Raw genomic sequence first — 22,701 nt, forward strand, 5'->3', positions numbered from 1 at the left:
AAGTAGCTAGGGCTGTCTGTGAACCCGAATCTTCCTGTCTCAGTCTCCCAAATGCTGGGATTAGAAGCATAAACCACAACGCCTGCTCATAAATTACTTTTAAAAATAGTTTAACATTAGTAGTACCAATAAGCATATACAATTTGCATATTATAAAATGCATAGGTCTTAGCCAGAAACGGGGGCACATACCTGTAATTCCAGCAACTCAGGAGGCCAAAGCAGATGGATCACAAAGTTCAAGGCTAGCTTGAACAACATAGGAAGACTGTCTCAAAAAATACGCTTGTAATCCCAGCATTCGGGAGGCTGAGACTGGAGGATCGCGGTTCACGGACAGCCTCAGCTACTTAGTGAGGCCCTCTGCAACTCAGTGAGACCCGGTTTCAAAATAAAGAATAAAAAAAATAGGGCTGGGGCTATAGCTCGGAGGTCAAATGCCTCTGGGTTCTATCCCCAAACCCTAAAAAAAAAAAAAAAGTGCTAGTGGTGTCGCTCAGTGGTAGAGTGTCCCTGTTTTCAATTCCAATACCACACACACTGGAGATGGAGTGCAGTGGTAGTGTGCTCCTGGGTTCAATCCCCAATACCATAAATAAAAACATATCTTAAGTGTACAGTTTTATGAATTTTGACAAATTTCACCCATATCAAGGTAAGTATTTCCAATCATCCCATAAGTTCTTTCACCCTCTTTCCAGTCAGTCTTCCTTCCAGAGGAAATTGCTTTCTGATTTTTTAACCACATAGATTAGTTGCATTATTTTCTTGAAATTCATAGAAATGGAAGCATGCAGTACATATTCTTTTGTTTCTGCTTCTTTTTCTCAGCATACTGTTCTTGAAACTCATCCAAAGTACTTTTAAATGGCCTGATCATTTTATACTGCTCAGTAATGAGAGCTTGTTATTCTCATCTTTGCCAACACTTGGACATGTAGATTTTTTTGTTTGTTTTGGTATTGGAGACTGACCCAGGGGTATTCTTTTTAATTTCCTGAGGACTGAGCCAAGGACATTTTACTTTTTATTTTGAAACAGGGTCTTGCTAAATTGCTGAGTCTAACCCCGAACCTGTGACCCTCCTGTCTCAGCTTCCCAAGTTCTGGGATTACAGGTGTACACCACCATGCCCAGCTTAGTAATGGTATTATTTTTAATTTAGCTATGCTGATGGGTGTAAATGTTTCCATTTGGTTTTAATTCACATTTACCTGAATAACTTTATATGTTTTTGGCTATACAGTCTGTCAAATATTTTGCTTATTTTTATTTGTCACATTTTTAACAAGTTATAGAAATTCCTTATACATTCGGGAGATCAGTCTTTTGTCAGAGGGATGGAATATAAGTATTTTCTCCAAATCTGCAGTCTTTAGTTTCTTACTGTGACTTTTGAGGAGCAGATGCTTGTAAGTTTGGATGTGAGTGCAATCTGTCTGCAACCCGTTGTTACCCCGTGCGTGGCCAGGATGGACCCAGCTGTTCTGGCTGGCTGGGTGGGTGCCCATCCCTCCTCGCCCCTTCCTGTGTGTTCCTCCCGATGCCGTCCATGGGTGTGGTGGGTGGATACCTTCCCCAGTAGAGGAGGACCATTCTTTAGTTAAGGGCACATGAGCAGCTGTGCTCCCTGTTGGGATTCCAGACAAGCTTGCGAGACCCATTTGTGGGAGGACAAAAGGTTAAAAAGTTTGACATTCTGATGAGGTTCACTTTATCTCTTCATTTATTGTCTATGCCTTTTGTGCCTTTGCTGAGAATCTTGCCTACCTCAAGAAAGATATTCTCTCCTGTTCTATTCTAGACGTTTTTGGGGTTTTTCTAGGTCTGTGATTTATCTAGAGCTTTACTTAAGCTTTCATGTATAGTGTGAGATAGAGGTAGAGTTCATTCTTTTTCATATGGTATCTAGTCGTGTGAGCATTATTAGATTTTAATAATAGAGTATTTCTATATACGTTATTTCATTTGGTTCTTCAGGCAATCTTATCAGAAGAGAAGGATACAGTAGTCTTTTCTGTGGTTTCACTTCCTACAGCTTTATTTACCTGTGGTCAACTGCAAAAATGGTAAATGGAGAATTCCAGAAATAAACAATTCATAGGTTTTGAATGACTTATAGTATATTGTTATACTTGTTCTATTTATTAATAGTTACTGCCATTGATGTCTTACTATGACTAATTTATGAATTAAACTTATCAGAGGTATGGGGAAAATACGGTATTATAGGGTCTGGTATTATCCATGGTTTGGGGGATATACTGGGATATGGGAACATAAGGGTATCTGCTGTATGTCTTCTCTCAAGGAGATGAGGAGCCAAAGCTCAGGGAGATTAAATTATTTAGGTAATGTTGCATAGCTAATTAATGACTGAAAACAATTAGAACTCATATATCCCGATACTATTTAGTTGTATTCTCTTATACTTAACGGCCTCTCCTAACTGAATCTTAAGAATACCATAAGCTTCACTGAACTACTAAATGAACTCAATTAAAATTGCCTAAAAATATTAAATGTGAAAGCTTTGCCGGGCATGGTGGCACATGCTTGTCATCCCAGCATTCGGGAGGCTGAGACAGGAGGGTCACGGTTCGAGGACAGCCTCAGCTACTTAGTGAGGCCTTTTGAAACTCAGTGAGACCCTGTTTCAAAATAAAGAATAAAAAATAGGGCTTAGGGTGTAGCTTGGGGTAGAATGCCCTGGGTTTCATTCCTGGTACTGCAAAAAAAAAAAAAAAAAAAAGGTGAAAGCTTTTTCTTACCATCACTTATTTGCACAAATATGTTATTTTCTAAAAACTAATTCAGATTCTAGGAAATGTGTGCATTATAGGTTTATGTGTTATCTTATTATCAGTAGGACAAGTCATGAAATTAGAATTAATTTCATTTAAATAGGCCAACTCATGTATATATTCACATATAATTAAAGATTTTTTTAAATTTTTTTATTGGTGCACTGTATTCATACATCATAAAGGGATAAAAAAAAATTTTGTAGACATATATGCACACATCGCCCAGTTAGCCCCTACCCAATCCCACCCCATTTTCTCCCCATCCCTCCTTCCCATGCTTGGCTTAGTGGTTGACATCTAGTATTATAGCAATTTATTCAGAATTAACAATGATAATCTCACATAACAGTTTAATTTGTCTGATACCAAGCTTTTGATAACTTAAAGATAACATTTCAATATTTCTTTTTGCTTTCTTTCTTACCAGAGAATATTTTTTCTTTTTTTTTTTAGGTGAAACTATCATACATTTATTTATTTATTTTTCAGTAAAAATCTATCCTAATATGGAATATGGACTCTAGATACCCAAAACGATCTTGAAAAAGAACAAAGCTAGAAGATATATATTTTCTGATTTCAAACCATATAAAGCTACAATAATTGAAACAGTGTAGTACTGTTCTAAAGGCAGATATATAAACCATTGGAGTTAAATAAAAGCCTAGAGCTAAATTCTTCCCTATATTGTCAAGTTATTTTTGACAAGGTTTCCACGAACATTTGGTGGTGGAAATAATAATCTTTTAACTAAATATTGTTGAAAAATAATACTTACATGGAAAAGAATAACATTGGACCCTTACCTAACACCATATACAAATATTAACTCAAAATAGATAAAAGACCTAACTATAAATCTTAAGACTATAAACTTTTAGAAGAAAATCTGGGTCATAAAACCTCACAACATTGAAATTGGCAGTGATTTCTTGGATATGATTTCAATGGCACAGGCAACAGAAGGGTATACAAACTCCCTAAAAAATAAAAAAAAAATGTATATCCAAAGACAATGTAAACAGAGTTAAAAGTTACTGATAGAATGGGATAAAATATTTCCAAATGCTATATCTGAAGGTATATTAATATTCCAACTAGAAATCCTAAAAATTAACAACAATAAAGGCTGCAATACCATTTAGAGATAGGTAAAAGACTAACAAAAATAATGAATCTCCACAGATAACCAGTCTTAGTTGTCTGTTGGATGGAAAATCTTGTTTCTCTGGTTCTGGTGTGTGTTACCTATTTCTTCTTTGTAGTTAATCTCTTTGAGTATTTTCTCTAGCGCTGGTTTTGAAGACATAAATTCCTTCAGTTTCTGTTTGTCATGGAAGCTTCTTATTTCCCCATCTAATTTGATAGAAAGTTTAGCTGGGTAGGAAATTTTTGGCTGGAAGTTGTTTTTTTTTGTTTTGTTTTGTTTTTTCAGAGTTTGAAATATGTTGCTCCAAGCCCTTCTGGCTCTCATGACTTGGTTTGGGAAGTCTGGAGTGATTCTAATTGGTTTGCCTCTGAATGTCACTTGGTCCTTTGTTTTTGTTGCCTTTAAGATTCTCTGCTTGGCTTCCACATTGGTCATTTTGACAATTATGTGGTGTGGGGATCCTCTTCTCCGATCCTGTCTAAAGGGAGTTCTGTAAGTTTCCTGGACCTGTGTATCAACCTCTTGCTCTATGTTTGGAAAATTTTCTGCTATTACTTCCTTGAAGAGATTGTTGATCCCTTTGGTTTCACCTTCTTTTCCCTCCTCTATCCCAATTATTCTTAGGTTAGCTCTCTTAAAATGGGCCCATATTTCTTCAATGTCAGATTTCTGCTGTCGGATTTCTTTTTTCTAAATTAGAAACTATGTGTTCATTTTTGGAGTGATCATCTTCTAGGAGCGAGATTCTATTCTCCATGTGGTCTAATCGGTTGTTTATACTTTGAATTGAGGCCTTTATTTAATTGATTACATCCTTTATCTCTTTTTGGCTCTCTCTGAATTCTTTTTGAAACACCTCTATTATTTCTACAGTTATTTTCCTGATTTGATCTTCTAGAAATCTCTGAATTTCTGTTTTATCAGGTTCTGACGTTGTGGGGTTGTGGGCATTCATTGCTCCATTGTTATTCCTCTTTCCCATGATTTTGGAAGTTTGTGCCTTCTCTAGGTTCTTCTCTGGGTCAATAAGACTTCACTTAAGGTGCTCTGGATCTCGAGTCTGTGGTATCTCAGTCACCACTACTCCTTTACTGGGTTGTATCGTAAAGTTTCAGACCCAGGGAGTCAATCGAGGCTGCTTTAGACCATGTGGGATGCCAGGTTGGGCGTTCTCCTGCAGGGAGTTGTGACTATGGTGTGATATCTCTGCCACCGCCACTCCCTCACTGGGTCAAGTCCCTGGGAGTGCAGTACTGGGATTTCTCCTCTAGGGGCCGCAATTTGACTCACGGTTGTTGAGTGCGCTGATGGAGCTGTAGTGGACTCAGTGAATTCACTGCTGCTGCCGCTGGTGGCAATATGGTACCACTGCCATGCCCTCGGCCGTGAGGCTGGCGTATTTCTTCTCTGATTTTGAGCTCCACTCTGAGTCCCTGCATGGTGTGCTGAGCCCAGCCCCTGAGAGCTTTAGATGCTCCCTGCGCCGAACAATCTGCCAAATCCCTCCATACTGATCCTCAGCGGCTCACCTCGGCTCGCTGTCCGCTGCTCCTCTCTGGAGCCTGGTGGGCTGTTGAGTGCTTTGGTCTGGTGCCATCCGGTGAACTTGCTGCTGCCGCCGGCAGTAAGGCGCTGCTGCTGTGTCCTCGGACATGAGGCCGGTGTATCCTTTCTTTGGCTCTGAGCTCCGTTCTGAGTCCCCCTCCTCTCTGGGGCCTGGTGCTGCAAGGGAAGATTGCACCCGTGCCACTCTGCTCCACGCCGCAGCTCCAGCCGCAGCACTGCAGTCTGGTTTCTTTCTGGTGTCTCGTTTTTCCAGCCCTCTTTTTCTTGTCCCTTGTATTTACATTTTTTGCTTCTCTGCTGATGGTGTTTTCTGGCTATGAAAGGCGCTGATTTTGTGGTAATAGAGATTGGTTGTTAGCAGGGCTTGTAAGCCCCGCTTTTCTCCGTTGCCATCTTCCTGGAAGTAAGATTTATTTTTTAAAGGGCTACGTTTTAAAAAGACACAATTTTAATGTTATTAAATGTTAAGCTATTTTACTTAGAAGTAGCATGTGTTGGTGACATGATTGCCATTTTAGTTTTCTACTGTCATTGTCGGTCATGTAATTTAGAAAATTAGGTACTGATATTTATATTCATGACTTGTCTAGGTATAGGCTGCTTCCCTGGTGTGTCCTCTAAAACTTAGGGATGGGCCCATACCAATCACCTGTTTGTTCACTAACGTTTGAATATCTTGGACTAAGACCTAAGCCTTGTAAGCCATCATCAAGAGCTATGAATTAAAATGTAAAAGGCAAATACTCTGGAAGAGATAATATTTATTTATATTCATGTCAAGTTCTAAATTGTTAAAATCCATTAGGATTTTGAGTTCAGATTCTCACAGAAAGAAAGAAAACACCAGATATTTGGTCCCTGAAAAGGTTTAGACAAAGAGGGCAAGAAGAAAGAAAAGGAGTGACTGAGACTTTCCTTTTCAAGGTGGTTGTAATGAATTGACTAGAATCAAGATACCTAGAAAGTACAAGAAAAAGAAAATATTTTAAAATATAAAATAAATGACTCTAGATATATATTATCTATGTCAGTACCTCACTATGGGGCATCATTACTTTTACAGAAGGAGCTGCCCTGGAGTTGTATGAGGCAGACAGTTCTTAGTATGGTGCAGAGGCTAAGCGCTAAGGAAAAACTGAGCTTCAAAGTGGATCAGACTTAATGTTTTTCTACTGCTGTCAGCACTAGTCACAATTTTATAATTAGAGAACCCGTGGCTTAATACAAAAGTGAGCAAATGTCATTTCCTGTAACATATATGTATACATATACATGTGTGTGTACTGGGTATTCGACCACCCAGGGTAAGTGTGTGTGTGTGTGTGTGTGTGTGTGTGTGTGTGTGTGTGTGTGTAATATTGGGGACTGAGCCTAGAGGCATTCTACCCCAAGTTATACCCTCAGCCCTTTTGTTATTTTGTTTGTTTTGAAACAGGGTCTCACTATGTCTCCAGAGTCTTGCTACATTGCTGAGGCTGTCCAAGAACCTGGGATGGTCCTGTCTCAGCCTCCCAAGTACTGGGATTATAAGTGGGCACCACCACACCCAGCTCACCAGGGGATTTCTATTTTCTTTTTTTTTTTTTGGTGGTAGTGGGGTTCCTGGAAGCCCTTATACTTCCGGGCTACACTCCCAGACCTATTTTATACTTTTTTATTTTTGGAAACAGGGTCTCTTAAGCCAGCGTGGCTGGCTTTGGCTGGCTTTGAACCTGCGCGATCCTTCTGTCTCTGCCTCCCAACCCCGGAGATTACAAACGTGCACCACAACAAGCGTATACTACCACGCCTGGCGGGATTTCTATTTTCAAGATACATCTCCAGTCCAGAGGCTTTCTATCTTCAAGCTGCATCCCAGCTCTTTCTATGTTTTATTTTGAAACTGGAATTTGCTAAATTGCTGAAGCTGGCTTTGAACCTATGATCATCCTGTATCAGCTTCCCAAACACTGGGATTTAAAATATAAAATAAATGACTGTGCCTGCCACTAACAAATGCTTTTGATGAACAAATAGTTTTCTTTAACAAACTTGCTATAGGTTTGGGTCATAGTAAGCCTGTGGTTATAAGTTACATTCTTATGCATTTAAACAAAATATGTTTACTTAAAATGGCTGAATATTTTAGATGGCCTTGTGGTTTTTTTCAACAAATGTGTCATGATTGGTAATCATGAGAGCAAGAAGCAAAGCACACATTTGTTTAAACTTAAACATAGCCTTTCTAGACTGGCTTGCCTTCCTATGGTGTTATTTGTTATTTACACGGATGACAGAATCAGTAAGCAAAAAAGGAGAGCAGCCAGTTTAGCATTTTCAGTGCTGTGTCAACAGAATTATTCTCTTAAGCTTCCCATCAAATAAAATAGTTCATAATATATACGAAGGCTTGTCACAGAGATTAAGGTCTACATTTGTTATTTTTTTACAGAGCTGATCTCTGCTTTCTAACTTAACTTTATGACTTTGGGAACCTAACCTTAATACCCAAACCTTACCGTTCTCTTTCATAAGATGGTTTAATAACTGAGTGTTTGGTTGGTTGTGAGGATGGGAGAGAGAGATGTGTGAGAGTCAGCCCCATCAGTCAGGTCCTCAGTCAAGGTTCACTGGTACTCTGCATCCTTGATTCTTACTTTTATTACTTCTTTCTCTTTTTTTTTTTTTTTGTGGTACTGGGGGTGGAACCCAGGGGCTTTCTACCTCCGGGCTATACTCCCAGCCCTATTTTATCCTTTATTTGGAAACAGGGTCTCACTAAGTTGCTGAGAGCCTCACTCAGTAGCTGAGGCTGGCTTCGAACCTGTGCGATCCTCCTGTCTCAGCCTCCCAAGGGCGGGGATTACAAGCGTGCGCCACCACACCCGGCTATTATTTATTTCTTAGGACATACATTCATACTGAAATAAAGCTCAGTGCAAGTATTCAGGAGGTCACTGTTGGCCCCAGCCACTTGTCCACATGTCTGTTGTGGTCCTTACCACCTGCCATTATGTCAGTGATTTACATGCTGCCTCCTTTGCTGGACTGAATGGAAGGTTAAGATTCCTCTACTTGTGTCTCTGTTTTTTTACTGAGTCTGGTGCAGATGTGGGATAAGTGTTTGCTGATTGAAAGACTGACTGAATGGCAAATGTCTGGTTGTGGTTTCAAAGTAGGAATTGGTAGCTTTGAAGATTTTCTCTATTTTTTTACACTGTTTTTTATATTTTCTATATATAACAAAAACATAAAATATGAACTTGGAATATATTCAAGTTTTTTATACTTTTATTGATGCATTATAGTCTCACATGAGAATTTTCCCTTGATCCTAACTGTTCTTGTATTTTCCGACAATGTTTCTAAGTGTAGACTTATTTTGGCTTATTTTGCTTAGCCTTTGGAGATCATTTTTGATGTGAAGATTCATGGATTTTCTATGAGTCTTAGTACTTGTCTCTGAATATTTCTTGTTTGCTATTACTTTAGTTTTCTCCTTTTGAAAGTTTTGGATTAATGGGGCCTTCCAGTTTGTCCTTTGTGACTTTTAATTAATCTCTTTAATCTTGCGGCCTTTCTTTGCTGTGTTTTGGAAGAATTCTTTAGTACTGTCTTAAAGCTACCAATTTTCTCTTTAGCTGTTTGAGTATAGAGTTTATCTTGGATGTGGAGAGTGTTTTTCGTATTTTTAAATCTCACTAACTCTGTTTTTTATATCTAGGATTTTAATTTATTCTTTTCCTATCCATCTGTTGTTATTTCATTCCTGCCCACTTTGTTTTATTTCATAATTTCATATTTCTTATTCTGGATATGAGTCTTATATTAATTTCTTTTAATCATTTATTTTAAAATCTTTGTTAGATGATTTATAAATACTATAGAATATATAGAATATTAGTTTTTCAGATGTTACTATTGGAATACTTTATTTATTTGGAGTAAATTTGTGTTTCTGTTGCTGATTTTATTCTCTTTCTTAGCATTAGTTTTTTTAAAAATGCACTTTGGAATATAGTTTTAGGCTTATTATGGGTGGGAGATTCTTCCTGCAATCAGCCAGATTCACTTTCCTTTATCATGACTTTTTGAATCCTTTTTTTTTTTACCCAGCTCCATTCAAGCCTTCAGTATAGGCCTTATAAAGGTGGCTAAAATTCAGGCCCTGTGATAAAACCAGGTGGTTTAGTCTAGTTCCACAGCTCAAGACTGTATGAGGGTCCTGCTTCTAGACCCACAGCACAAATAAGGGATAGCCCAGGAAGGAGTTAGCCCCACCCTATTTCTTCCTAGCCTCATAGCCATGGAACTCTCTAATATCAAAGAATAAAACCAGAGCCAGGCATGGTGGTGCACACTTGTAATCCCAGTACTTGGGAGGCTGAGACAGGAGAATCGTAGGTTCGCAACCATCCTCAGCTACTTAGGACCTCCACAAATTGATGACACCCCGTAGCTCAGAGATAGAATGCCCCTGAGTTAAAAAAAAAAAAAAAAAGAGTAAAACCAGCTCTGGTTCTCCAGCACCTGAGAAGCTGGACTCCTGGCTGCCAGATTAAGATCTCAACAGTCCCGTGGCTTCAGCTCTACTTACTGCTTTCTCATTTCTCTTACATTTTTTCTTCATGTAGGTTTTTATCTTGTTTTTGAGACTTGTAGTATCTCTTATTGTTGTGTATTTGGAACAGAGTAGAGCAGCCCTTTGAAGCATGAACTTACTGTGCCAGCTTGACTGAAGGTTTTTTTAACTTGAAAATAATTTGATCAGATATTTAGATAACTTTCCCCTCCCTCCTTTCCCCAGTCCTCACTCCTGGAGGCCTTGTGAAAGGTAGACTGGAAGGGAGACTAAAGATAAGTAAATAGGTTACCTAGGCAACAAATGATCCAGGTCTGAACTAAGGGAGATGGAGAGGAGAGAACAAGAACGGTTTAGAAGATATTTCGTGGATGTAATTGACAGTCTTAGATAACTGAATTGGAGTTGTATGTGTTCATATTTGTAACTTAGAATGGAAGTAAAATTCATAGAAAGTATTATAGGGAAAAGAGTAGATTCTGGTAGGGCAGTGAGTCAGAAATAGAGACAGGGGTATTAAGGTGTTTTATAAGCACTGCTTGAAGTTTGTAGATGTTTTTCTAAAGCCCTTATGGTATGGCTCTTTCCCAGTGCTGCATCTCAATGCTCATGGTCTTTGAATTTACCATATTTCTAAATCTCTTTACGTGATGTTCAGTTGTAAGTTTACAGGCTTCTTGGCATTTGGAAACATTTCCTCAGGATTATTGTTCATTCTGCAGACTTTTCTTGAGTGCCTCGTAAGCATAGTTCTGGCCTTGATGGATGGTATAGACTAATGGAAGAAAAAGGCGTTTATCAAATGGGCAGCTACACACTATGAGAGCGTCACAAAAGACAGACACATGGTGCTGCGGGAACGTCCGCAAGCAGGACCTGCCTGAGTTGCAGCCGCCCTGTAAGGGGCGCGGTGGGTGTGCTGCCTGGCAGTGGAAGGCTCCTCTGCAAATGGTCTGGAGCTGTCCCGCCGCCTGCGCTCTCTGCTCTTTTGTCTGTGTGTGGCTGGGATTTTGCTGTTCAAGACTTGGTTACCTTCATTACCTTTTCAGTAAGACTCCCCGTGCCTGCACCCCCGTTAACGTTCAGCACTTCATGGTTCCTTAGGTTCAGTAGAGCATTTATTTTTATTTGGAATCACCTCAATTGGCCTACTGGATGTTTCTGCCACCTAGAACATAAGTGCCACAAGTGTAGGGACCTTGTCTCTCGTTTCCTTACTTGTGCCTTGAGTGCTCAGGACATTTCCTGACACTTTCTTTAACATAAGTGTTCAAGAGATAATTAAATAGCTGCACAATAGAATGCCCTTCAATACTGACCTTGCACAGTAGCCCTAGTAATTCGTCTCTCCTCTTTTTTTTTTTTTTTTTTTTTTTTGGTGGTACTGGGGTTCCTGGAAGCCCTTCTACCTCCGGGCCACACTCCCAGTCCTATTTTATATTTTTGAAACAGGGTCTCTTATGCCAGCGCGGCTAGCCTCGCACCTGCGCGATCCTCCTGTCTCTGCCTGCCAAACGCGGGGATCACCACGCCCGGCTTCTCCTCTTCTTTCAACTTGTGTTTGGGAGGCCTCTCGGCTGGCTTTCTACTTGATTGTATTCTGTTGTGTTGGTCCTATCTTCACCATTGTGCTTTTCTAGTGGGTGTTGCCACTCACAGCATCCCACATAGTGAGAGACATGTGCCTGGAGCTGGGCCAATCACAACCATTCTCCTGGTTGCCCCACATTCGAAGGAAGGAAGAGGGAGACTCCTTTGGCTGCAGAGCTGTGAATCTGGAGCCATTGGGCTATATCCACATTAAGATGGAAAAGGCCAATCTGCAAGAGGAGAAAATGAAGGCATTATATAGACAGAAACAGAGATGGGAGAGGGGCAGGGAATCCTGGTAGTTTCTGCTTCATTTGTGCCTGAAGCTCAATTATCACTCCTGGTTTCTCCATGATTTTTACCTTACCCTCTTTAAATTGAATTTCTGTAATTTATAGCCAAAAGATTTCTAATTAAAATAGTATACAACTTTATATTCATTTTAGCCTGTACCTCAAGAAGTCTTTTCATCTTGATGTGTTTTATATAGTATCTTTGCATATGATCCTTGGTGTGTGTGTGTGTGTGTGTGTGTGTGTGTGTGTGTGTGTGTGTGTGTGTTACTGGGGTTTGAACCCTGAGATGCTCTACATCTGTATTTTTATTTTGAAACAGGGTCTCACTAAGTTGCAGAGTGTCACTAATTTACTCGAGATGGCTGTGAACCTCCTGCCTTAGGGTTTTGCTAAGTTCTGAGGCTGTCCTAAGACCTGGGATCCTTCTGTCTCAGCCTCCCAAGTACTAGGATTACAGGCATGAGCCACCACACCAGGAAACTTATATGTTTTTTTTTTATCACCTAGCCCCATTTTTCTTTCAGACACAGAAAGTTGCAGCCTGAGTTTGTTCTACTTCTAGTTCTATTCTACTATGTCCTCCTTCCTTTCTTTTCAGAAGCATATTGGTTAGAAGTAAATAGATGCCATCTGATTATTTCTGTTGTTTGCTTAATTTCTCCCCGAAGCAGGTTTACTGGTTTTTTTGTTTTCCACTTTGATGCTTTAGTTCTGAGCATCTCGAGGGTGACAGAGCAGCTGCCAGGGTGGTGGGGAGTGAGGCACTCATTTTGGGTGATGGTCTCTATTTTGGGTTAACTGCTGAGGAGGAGCCTCCACCACTGCAACTGGCCTGAATGGTGTACTTGCTTGTCCCTTAGGACTATGGAGCTTCTCACACATCCCACAGACTCCAAGTAGAATATCCCACAGCTGTCTCATAATTTCTAGTTTCTTATTAGAGATATTGCAAGAAATTGTGGTGGGCAAGTAACTTCCTCAGGCACTTAAGTTGCAAATCAGCTCTTAGTAGTTTTCATCAACCTGGTTCTATTCATACTCTATCAAGGGGAAATTTGGGACTTTTTGATATGTTTCTTTTTGATTCATTCACTAAATGGATATTTATTGAGCATATACTATATGTCACCCACTTCAGTGTCTAGAGACTTCTCTGCTCTCTTAGAACTTACATTCCAGGTGAGAAAACAACAAACAAGTGAATAAATATGTAATATTAGGTAGTGCCAAGAGCCAGGGTGGAAAAAAAGGCAAGATAAAGGTATAGAGGGTGGTGGTGATGGGCCCTTTTAAAGAGGGTGGGCAGAAGGAGGGCTTTTCTGAGGGGGTAACGTGTGAGCAGAGACCTGGATGAATCAGGGATGTAGCTGTGCAAAGTTTCTGGAAGAAGCAGCAGCCACAGACGCTCCAAGGAGCTAGGGACAGTGGGGTTGTAGCGTAAGGCACCAGGGTGGCTGGAGTAGAAGAAAGAAACAGAACGGGAAGGGGATGAGTTTCTGAAGTCAAGAATGGGAAAATGTGTTTTTTTATGCTTCCAAAACCCAGTTGGCCACTTTCCAGGTGAAAGATACTCTCATATCATCTCCAAAGGCCAAAATTCAGAGCAGACATGAGTGAGATGCTTGCTTCTTTTATGTCTTCCCTTGTTTACTTGTTACACGGAGTGATAACCCAAAATGAGGTGGGAGTTTTTGATTAGGAGCTATAATCACAGGAAATCAAGTGTGAATTCAGATTAGAATGATGAGATTGAAGCAATTGTAAATGAAGTTTGGAAGGAAGAAATGAGTAGGAAGTGACACTAGAACCATCACAATCTGTATTTCTCTACTATTCTCTCCATATACCTACACAGTGTTTTATTTATCCCTGTGCTTTGCCGATTTGAGCCATAATATGCATAGTACTTTAAATATTTAGCCACATGTGGTCACAGTCTAGGTCAGTACATCTAAATCAAATTCCTCTTTCTTATATTCCTGTATTGTTGGGCATAGATGACTTTTAAGAGAAAAATACAATAACGTACCTAATATGAAAAATGTGCCAATATACGATTTCATCATATATGAATGACTTATTTACTTAAAATATACAAAAGATTATATTTATTGAAAATTCTTATTTGCTATAGATTTTTCACTTTGCACACATTTCACATTTTTTTAATTTTCTTGAGAATAAAAATTAATTATGTACTTGACCAGTAGTTCCCTTCCTCAGCAAACTCAATGTTTCCTTTTTTCAGGTTATTATATTCGGGAAAAGTCTAAGCAGGTCATAACACTGCTAATGGATGAACAGTTGCTGTCTAAAGAGAGAGAGGTAGCGTGTCGGACTAGGCGACGGACCTCGTACTCCATGTCAGTGGCTAAGAGACTGCCTGGTACAGGTAGCTCACCAGCAGCATGTGCGTCTGGCCCTGCCTCTGAGAGGAAGCAGAAGCTTCTTAAGGTTGCAAGACTTCGAAATAAAAGTACGTATAATGACCACTGGCCTAAAGCACTGTAGGGATCATTTAAGAACAATTAAAAATATTTACTGAGCTGGGCGTGGTGGCGCACTCTTATAATCCCAGCATTCGGGAGGCTGAGACTGGAGGATCGCGGTTCGTGGACAGCCTCAGTTACTTAGGCCCTCCGCAACTCAGTGAGACCCTGTTTCAAAGTAAAGAATAAAATATAGGGCAGGGAGTGTAGCTCGGAGGTCAAATGCCTCTGGGTTCCATCCCTAGACCCACACACACACAAAAAAAATTACTATTAAATTTTAGTGCCAAATTGTTGTTATTAATTATTATTGTGTATGTGTTTGTATGGCACTGGGGATTGAACTCAATGGATTTATTTTAGGGTAGGTAATTAGGGGAGGCCTTCTGGAGGAGGTGCATATTTAAGCAGAGACCCGGATACAGTGTAGGGAACAGTCTGTGCCCAGCAGGCCAAGGAATAGTAGGGGCCAGTGCTCTCCCTGAGCTGGCAGGCGAGCTTTGGAAGTGAGTCCCTAACCTGCCGCAGGGTAACGGAGCCATTTCTCTGAGTCTCATCAGAAACTCAGACTTAGTGCTTTATAGTTATAGGTTGTGGTTTTATTTTGTTTCATATCTAAAATTATATTCTTTAGCTTTATGATACATCTCATTCACTAGGCTGAGATTGAATGACTTTTGAAAAAAAATTTTAAAGCATGAAGTTTTAGCTGGGTATGGTGATACATGCTTGTAATCCTAGTACTTAGGGGACTAAAACAGGAGAATTGAAGATTCGAGGGCAGCCTCAGCAATTTAGCAAGGCCCTCAGCAACTTAGACATTGTTTCAAAATTAAAAATAAAAAGGGCTAGGGACATAACTCAGAGGTAGAACACCCCTGGGTTCCACAATAATAAAGAAGTTTTATTACAATTTGTTTAATACTGCAAGCATGTCTTGAATACCACTTACTATCTGCCAGGCAGTTTTCTAGGCAAATGAGTATATTTCTGCTCTCATGGAAGTTATATCTTGAGATTTACTATGCACTTTCAAGTCTGTTTCATAGACAAACAAATTTTCCAAGACAGTTTTGGTCAATGATGACATCACTTAAGTAAATCTATAGTAAGTACTACTTACAGTGAATAGGTAAGAGAGTTTGGATGTGAAAACTATTGTTGATTTGTTTATAAATCTGTTAAGATTATTATTGTTTTATTTACCCACTGTCTATACACATACATATCAGATAATATAGATGTATGTGTTTGTATTCAGAAAAAAAAACAGATAATAAACTTATCCACACTGACCGCAGGTGTTTGAAGCTACATTTTACAGATAGAAATAGAATGGACAGTGGGAGAGGGTAATGGGGAAAGATAATAGAATAAATTTGTGGGGATTCTTATGGGGAGAGGAGAAATAGCAAATGAAAACCTAGAGATGGGTAGATACTGGGATCAGGTGTATCCACAGGTGATAGTATAGAGGCCATTTAAATCCTAGCACTTGAAACAATAGGATTGTGTTTCTCTGTTCTGGAATTGATGAAAAATAGAGAGTTCCTTCCCTTTGAGGACACTTACTAAAAGTTGGATATAACATTTGGGCCTACATATTGCTTAGCACTGAGCCACCTCCTAGGGAGGCTGAGAAATAGAGTTTTTGCACTGGCCAGTCATGTGCCCACATGACAGTTAAGAGGCAATAGCAAATCATCTCTATCATGGTAAGAAAGCATATAAACAAAAAATGAGCTTAGCATGGTAATATCTGATTGTTTAACTAAATGGAATAAAAACGATAAATTTGATTATATGGGAAAATGTTGGCAGATAGTTAAACATTCTCAAAGTGATTAATAAACAGCAAATAAACAGTATTTGGAAATTTCAGTTTGATAAGAATAGCAACAAGGAAGCATTGCAGGCCTTGAAGAACAGAAGGCATGTTTAGCCTAGTCACAGAACTTAACTTTCTTATTACTGAAAACAGCTGTTTATGGAAGATAATTCCTATTGCTTTGTGTAGAAATGAAGAAGAAACGAACTGGAGGGGAGCTTTTTTTGTGAGAGAGTTGTTTCAGTGCAGGCACAAGGCTGCTCTAGTGCTGTAGAAGTGAGGGACGGTAATGTTCAAAGATAGCACGGCGTGGCACCAGGGCAGTGGTGACATGTCAGGAGAGAAAGGAAGAAATTGAAAATGACGCCAACTTTTGTGTTAGAGGACAGAGAGACGTGTGATGGCATCATCCAGGTGAATTCCCATCAGAGGGATTTAAAGATGTCTCTGCATTATTTAGTTACCGTGAGACATAAAATTGAATGCATTGCTAGAAACCCGATTCGCAGACTTCAGTATCTGGAGCTGAAACAGCTGCGCCTAGCTTCTTGGTGGTAAATTAGCAAGGGAAAAGAAGTACTTTGAAATAGGTTTTATACACACTTCACCACTTCTTTTTTTCCACTTCTATTCCTGGATGTTTCCTTCAAGTTTTAACTCTGTAGATAGCTTGGGTGGGTTTTGTTTGGATCATTTTGATTTTGAGGGAAGAGATGAGCTGGAGAATAATTGCTGCTTGATGGCAAGGCAGAAAAGTACAAAAGCACAGCGACAGCTCCACTTCTCTGAGCTGTGTGTCAGAGAGAGAGGCAGTAATTATTACAGAAACTGTCGCCAGAGACGTGGCTTACAACCAGCCCACAGAATGCTACCTGTGTTGGCCATCTGGTCTTCCAGAAGAGCTCCTTAATAGTAATATTCTTTGCAGTGCAGTTGTATATTAAGAAGGATTATTCTGGGCTACATTGAATGGAAACATTTCCCTGCAAGTAGCATATGATTGCTGTTGATAGGAAAGCTATACTGCAAAGTATTGTCATGCTTTAATAATCAAATCCACCAAGGGTGATGTTGCTAATTCCTGTGGTCCACTTTGTACTAACAGAGAATTGATACAGTCATTCTGGGTTCTTTTTTTTTTTTTTGGGGGGGGTGGTACTGGGGTTCCTGGAAGCTCTTCTACCTCTGGGCTACACTCCCAGACCTATTTTTACATTTTTTTATTTGGAAACAGGGTCTCCTAAGCCAGCGCGCACGGCTGGCTTCGAACCTGCGTGATCCTCCTGTCTCTGCCTCCCAAGCGCGGGGATTACAAGCGTGTGCCACCACGCCCGGCTCTGGGTTCCTTTAACTCATATAGATGAGATGACAGGGCTTATGGTTAAGTTGTGGTTGCTACTAAAATATTTTCATTGATAAATTTCAAGAAGTTATTATTATTTTTTTTAATTTTATTTTATTGGTGCACTGTATTCATACATCATAGTGGGATACAAACTTTTGTAGACATACATGCACACATCGCCCAGTCAGCCCCCACCCGATCCCCACCCCATTCTCTCCCCATCCCTCCCTCCCATGCTTGGCTTAGTGGTTGCCATCTAGTATTATAGCAATTTATCCAAAATTAAAAATGATATTCTCACATAACAGTTTCATTTGTCTGATGCCAAGCTTTTGATGATTTAAAGATAACATTTTAATATTTCTTTTTGCTTTCTTTCTTACCAGAGCATATTTTTTTCTGTTTTTTTGGTGAAACTATCATATATTTATATATTTATTTTTCAGAAAAAAATCTATCCTAATATGGAATATGAATTCTAGATACCCAAAACGATCTTGAAGAAGAACAAAGCTAGCAGATATATATTTTCTGATTTCAAACCATATAAAGCTACAATAATTGAAACAGTGTAGTACTGTTCTAATGGCAGATATATAAACCATTGGAGTTAAATACAAGCCTAGAGCTAAATTCTTCCCTATATTGTCAAGTTATTTTTGACAAGGTTTCCACGAACATTTGGTGGTGGAAATAATATTCTTTTAACTAAATATTGTTGAAAAATAATAATTACATGGAAAAGAATAAAATTGGACCCTTACCTAATCCCACATACAAGTATTAACTCAAAATAGATAAAAGACCTAAATATAAATCTTAAGACTATAAACTTTTACAAGAAAATCTGGGTCATAAAACCTCACAACATTGAAATTGGCAGTGATTTCTTGGATATGATTTCAATGGCATGTGATGAGCCCCACCCATTGCCTGCTAGCTCGAAGACCTAAAAATAGCGCCGAGCGGAAGCTCTGTGAGGCCCATTAAGCAGTAAACAACTTTCAGGAAGTCCGGTAACCAGAGCATGGGGCGCACGGGAACACAACATACCACTGTTTGTAACAAATGAGCTAATTTTGCATGGAGCGAGTGATCTGAGTGCTGATTGGCTGCTTGGGATATATAAGCGGGGAGCGGGGAGCGGAGAGGAGGAGAGTATGTAAGAGCCTGGGATAATAAAGAGTCCGAAGAAGATCGTCTCCGGTGTCGTGCTTGAAAGCGGCAAGTGGTGGCCCGTACGGGGAATCTCTCTCAACGAGACGGTCAGAACTTTGGACTTTCCAGGGCAGCCGGCTGGTAAGTTCTCCTGTGAAGAGGGAGGCTCTACAAAGTAGAGGATCATAAGATTGTTCTTTCCCAACTCCGTTTGAGGACGAAGGGGAGCTCCTTTGAGGGGAGGATTTATAGGGTAGTATACTCTCAGGCTGGACCTGAGGCTGAATAGGTATGGGAAATAATCCATCTCATCCAATACAAAAGGCTTTAAAAGCCTTATTAAACGGAAAGGGGTTAAAACTTAGGGATAAGACTATTCAGGGTTTTTTGAGCCAAGTGGATGAGGTGGCCCCTTGGTTTGCAGTATCAGGAAACTTGACCCTGGCAAGTTGGGATAAGTTAGGGAAGGATATTAAAAGGGCAGAGAAAAACAATCAAGTCACGGGAGGAACTTATCCTTTGTGGCGCCTCGTCAGGGCATGTTTGGAGCAGAAATACTACAAACCGCTAGTGCGAGAGGGACAAGTGGCACTTGATCTGTTAAAAGAGGAACGGTCCACTTCCTCTCACCCAGCTAGTGAACTAGGCTCTGAAGGGGAGGGGGACTCGGACGAGGAACTTGCGGCAATAGAGGAGGAAGTCAGCAGATTAACCCTAGCTACGGGCCCCTCGCAGGGCTCTGTTCCTCCGCCCTATAATCCCTCAGCTCCAGGACAAAGCGGAGGCCGCTCCTTTAATGAAAAGGTATGGCGTGAGCCGGAAATGTTACTATCCAGACAGGCTTTCCCCGTGTTTCAACCACAAGGAGGAGGACCTCGGTATCATGAGCCTTTAGATTATAAGCTTGTAAAACATATTGCTGAGTCCGTGCGGACTTATGGTACCAATGCTGCATACACCGTAGCCACCTTAGAAAGCATTTACAGGTATGCCATGACCCCTGGAGATTGGCAGAACTTGGCCCGAGCGGCTTTGACCCCAGGACAGTATTTAGATTGGAAGGCTTTCCTTATTGAGTTCGCAGCAGAGCAAGCAGCGGTGAATCAGGCCGCAGGACAACCTGCCTGGAATTTGGATATGCTTTTGGGACAGGGACAATTTGCTAACAACCAGACCTGTTACCCTCAACAAGTGTATGATCAGATAAACAATTTGGCCACCAGGGCATGGAAAAGTTTGCCTAATAAAGGGGAGGTGTCAGGCAATCTTACTAAGATAATTCAAGGTCCCACTGAGCCTTTTTCTGATTTTGTGGCTAGGATGGTAGAAGCTGCTGGACGAATATTCGGGGATGTCGATGCAGCCATGCCACTTGTTAAACAGCTTATTTTCGAACAATGTAATACTGAATGCAAACAAGCTATAAATCCATATAAAAGTAAAGGTTTAGAAGTATGGATGAAGTTATGTAGAGAACTCGGCGGACCTTTAACCAACTCGGGGCTCGCTGCGGCTATCATGCAAGCATCTGGCAGGCAAAAGGGCAATAACAACACCCGACTAGGAAATTGCTTTTCATGTGGGGCGGCAGGGCATTTAAAAAGAGACTGCCCAAAACGAGGCTCTCTCTCTCAAAAGAGCCCACCAGACCTATGTAAGAGATGTAGAAAAGGCAGACATCCCGCCTCAGAGTGCCGGTCCGTTAAGGATATTGACGGCAATATCCTACCGTCCCATGATCAGTCGGGACAGGGTCGCCCGCTGTCAAAAAACGGGAAACGGGGCCCCCATCCCCAGGGCCCTTACAAGTATGGGGGCCAACAAATGTACAATGCTATAGAGACACACCAAACACCCCAATGGCCCAATCTCCAACCGCCCAAGGAATCCGGAGAGCCACTCCCGGTTCAGCGGGATTGGACCTCTGTGCCACCACCCAGCTGGTATTAACCCCTCGAATGGGAATTCAAATTATGTCGACTGATATGTCAGGGCCATTACCCCCAGAAACGGTGGGCATAGTTTTGGGGCGATCATCATCCACCATGAAAGGCCTAATAACTCATCCTGGAGTTATTGACCAAGATTATGAGGGCGTTATAAAGGTTATGGTCTCCGCCCCCAGAGGAATTGTTGCCATCTCTCCTGGTGATCGGATAGCGCAGCTGTTATTATTACCTAGTCTACATTCTCTCTTCCCTTCAAAAAAGGAACAGTGAGGAGAAAAAGGGTTTGGGTCCTCTGGTACTAATATAATATCTCTCGCCTTTGATATGGGAAAACGACCTTTAATTACTTTGAAAGTGGAGGGAAAGCCGATTCTAGGATTGCTTGATACAGGGGCAGATACTAGTGTAATTGCTTCTAAGGATTGGCCCCCCGCCTGGCCCATAAAAAAGGCTGACACACAGCTTAGAGGATTAGGATACATTAAAACACCTGATATTAGTGCTAGACCCCTTCATTGGGAGGACCAAGAAAAACATTCTGGGACCTTTACACCCTATATGCTGGAAATTCTGGTCTCCTTGTGGGGTCGAGATCTACTTCTGGACATGGGATTCCGATTACATAATGAGTATTCTCCCCAGGCGCTACATATGTTTAACAAGCAAGGTTTTCATCCATCATTTGGATTAGGGCGAAACCTACAGGGACGGAGGAGCCCTGTCCCCACTGAAGGACAAAACACTAAACAGGGATTGGGTTTTGTGGAGTAGCCACTGGGGAGGCAATTCCCATCACTTGGAAGACGGGGGATCCAGTATGGGTTTCCCAGTGGCCTCTCCCCCGTGAAAAATTGGAAGCAGCAAAAGAGTTAGTAAAAGAACAACTAAAATTAGGACATATCCAATCATCCACATCACCCTGGAATACCCCTATATTTGTAATAAAGAAAAAATCAGGAAAATGGAGACTATTACATGATCTCCGAGCCATAAATGAACAAATGCAAGTTATGGGACCAGTCCAACGTGGACTCCCCCTTCTCTCAACTATTCCAAAATTCTGGCCAATTATAGTGATTGATATAAAAGATTGCTTTTTCTCTATACCATTAAATCCTCTAGATACCCCACGTTTTGCTTTTACTGTGCCATCCCTAAACCAAGAGCAAATTGACCAGAGATATGAGTGGAGAGTGCTCCCCCAGGGTATGGCGAATAGCCCCACTCTTTGTCAACTATATGTGGATGCTGCCTTACAACCTGTTAGGGATAAATTCCCTCCATTGCGTTGTCTCCATTATATGGATGATATCCTATTAGCCTGTGAAAATGAAAAGGTACTGGATGAAGCGTATTGTGTGCTTGTTAAAGCCCTTGAGGAAAAGGGTTTAGTTATAGCATCTGAAAAGGTTCAAAAGGGCACCGTCACCCATTTTTTGGGAAATATTCTTTATCCCAATTTTGTCACGCCTCAAAAGGTCACCATTCGTACAGACCAGTTACACACTTTAAATGATTTTCAAAAGTTATTAGGAGATATTAATTGGATACGTCCTGCTTTAGGAATCCCAAATTTTATGCTAAAACCTTTATATGATATCCTCAAAGGAGATTCTTCCTTAACCTCTCCTAGAATGCTGACTGCTGAAGCCCGGGAAGCCTTAAGTTTGGTAGAACAAGCTTTAACTAAGGCTTCCCTTAAGCGCATTTCACCGAGGGATTCTATTTGGGCATGCATACTGGCTACTGAGCTCCAACCCACTGGGGTCTTATGGCAACAAGGACCTCTATTATGGATTCATCCTAAACTATCTCCTCAAAAGGTTATTGAGTATTATCCCTCTATGGTGGCAAAGGTTGCTGTTCTTGCCATACAGCAATGTATTCAACATTTTGGCCAAACCCCTAATAAGCTTATTGTTCCCTATAGTAAACACCAAATATTAATTTTACAAACCTCCC

General features: G+C 40.6%; 1 protein-coding gene across 1 annotated transcript in view; it reads left to right on the forward strand.

Annotated features, from left to right (window-relative positions):
• The window catches only part of ENTHD1 (ENTH domain containing 1), a gene marked incomplete at both ends in the record, with an annotated part of 125,452 nt that overhangs the window by 11,992 nt on the left and 90,759 nt on the right, over positions 1-22,701 (forward strand). Inside the window, one exon of the mRNA XM_080704779.1 lies at positions 14,219-14,362. Coding sequence (XP_080560905.1) covers positions 14,219-14,362 — 144 coding nt within the window. The remainder of the gene's footprint in view (positions 1-14,218; positions 14,363-22,701) is intronic.

The sequence above is a fragment of the Muscardinus avellanarius genome (assembly GCF_963383645.1).
Source record: "Muscardinus avellanarius genome assembly, chromosome: 11".
Taxonomy (NCBI): Eukaryota; Metazoa; Chordata; class Mammalia; order Rodentia; family Gliridae; genus Muscardinus; species Muscardinus avellanarius.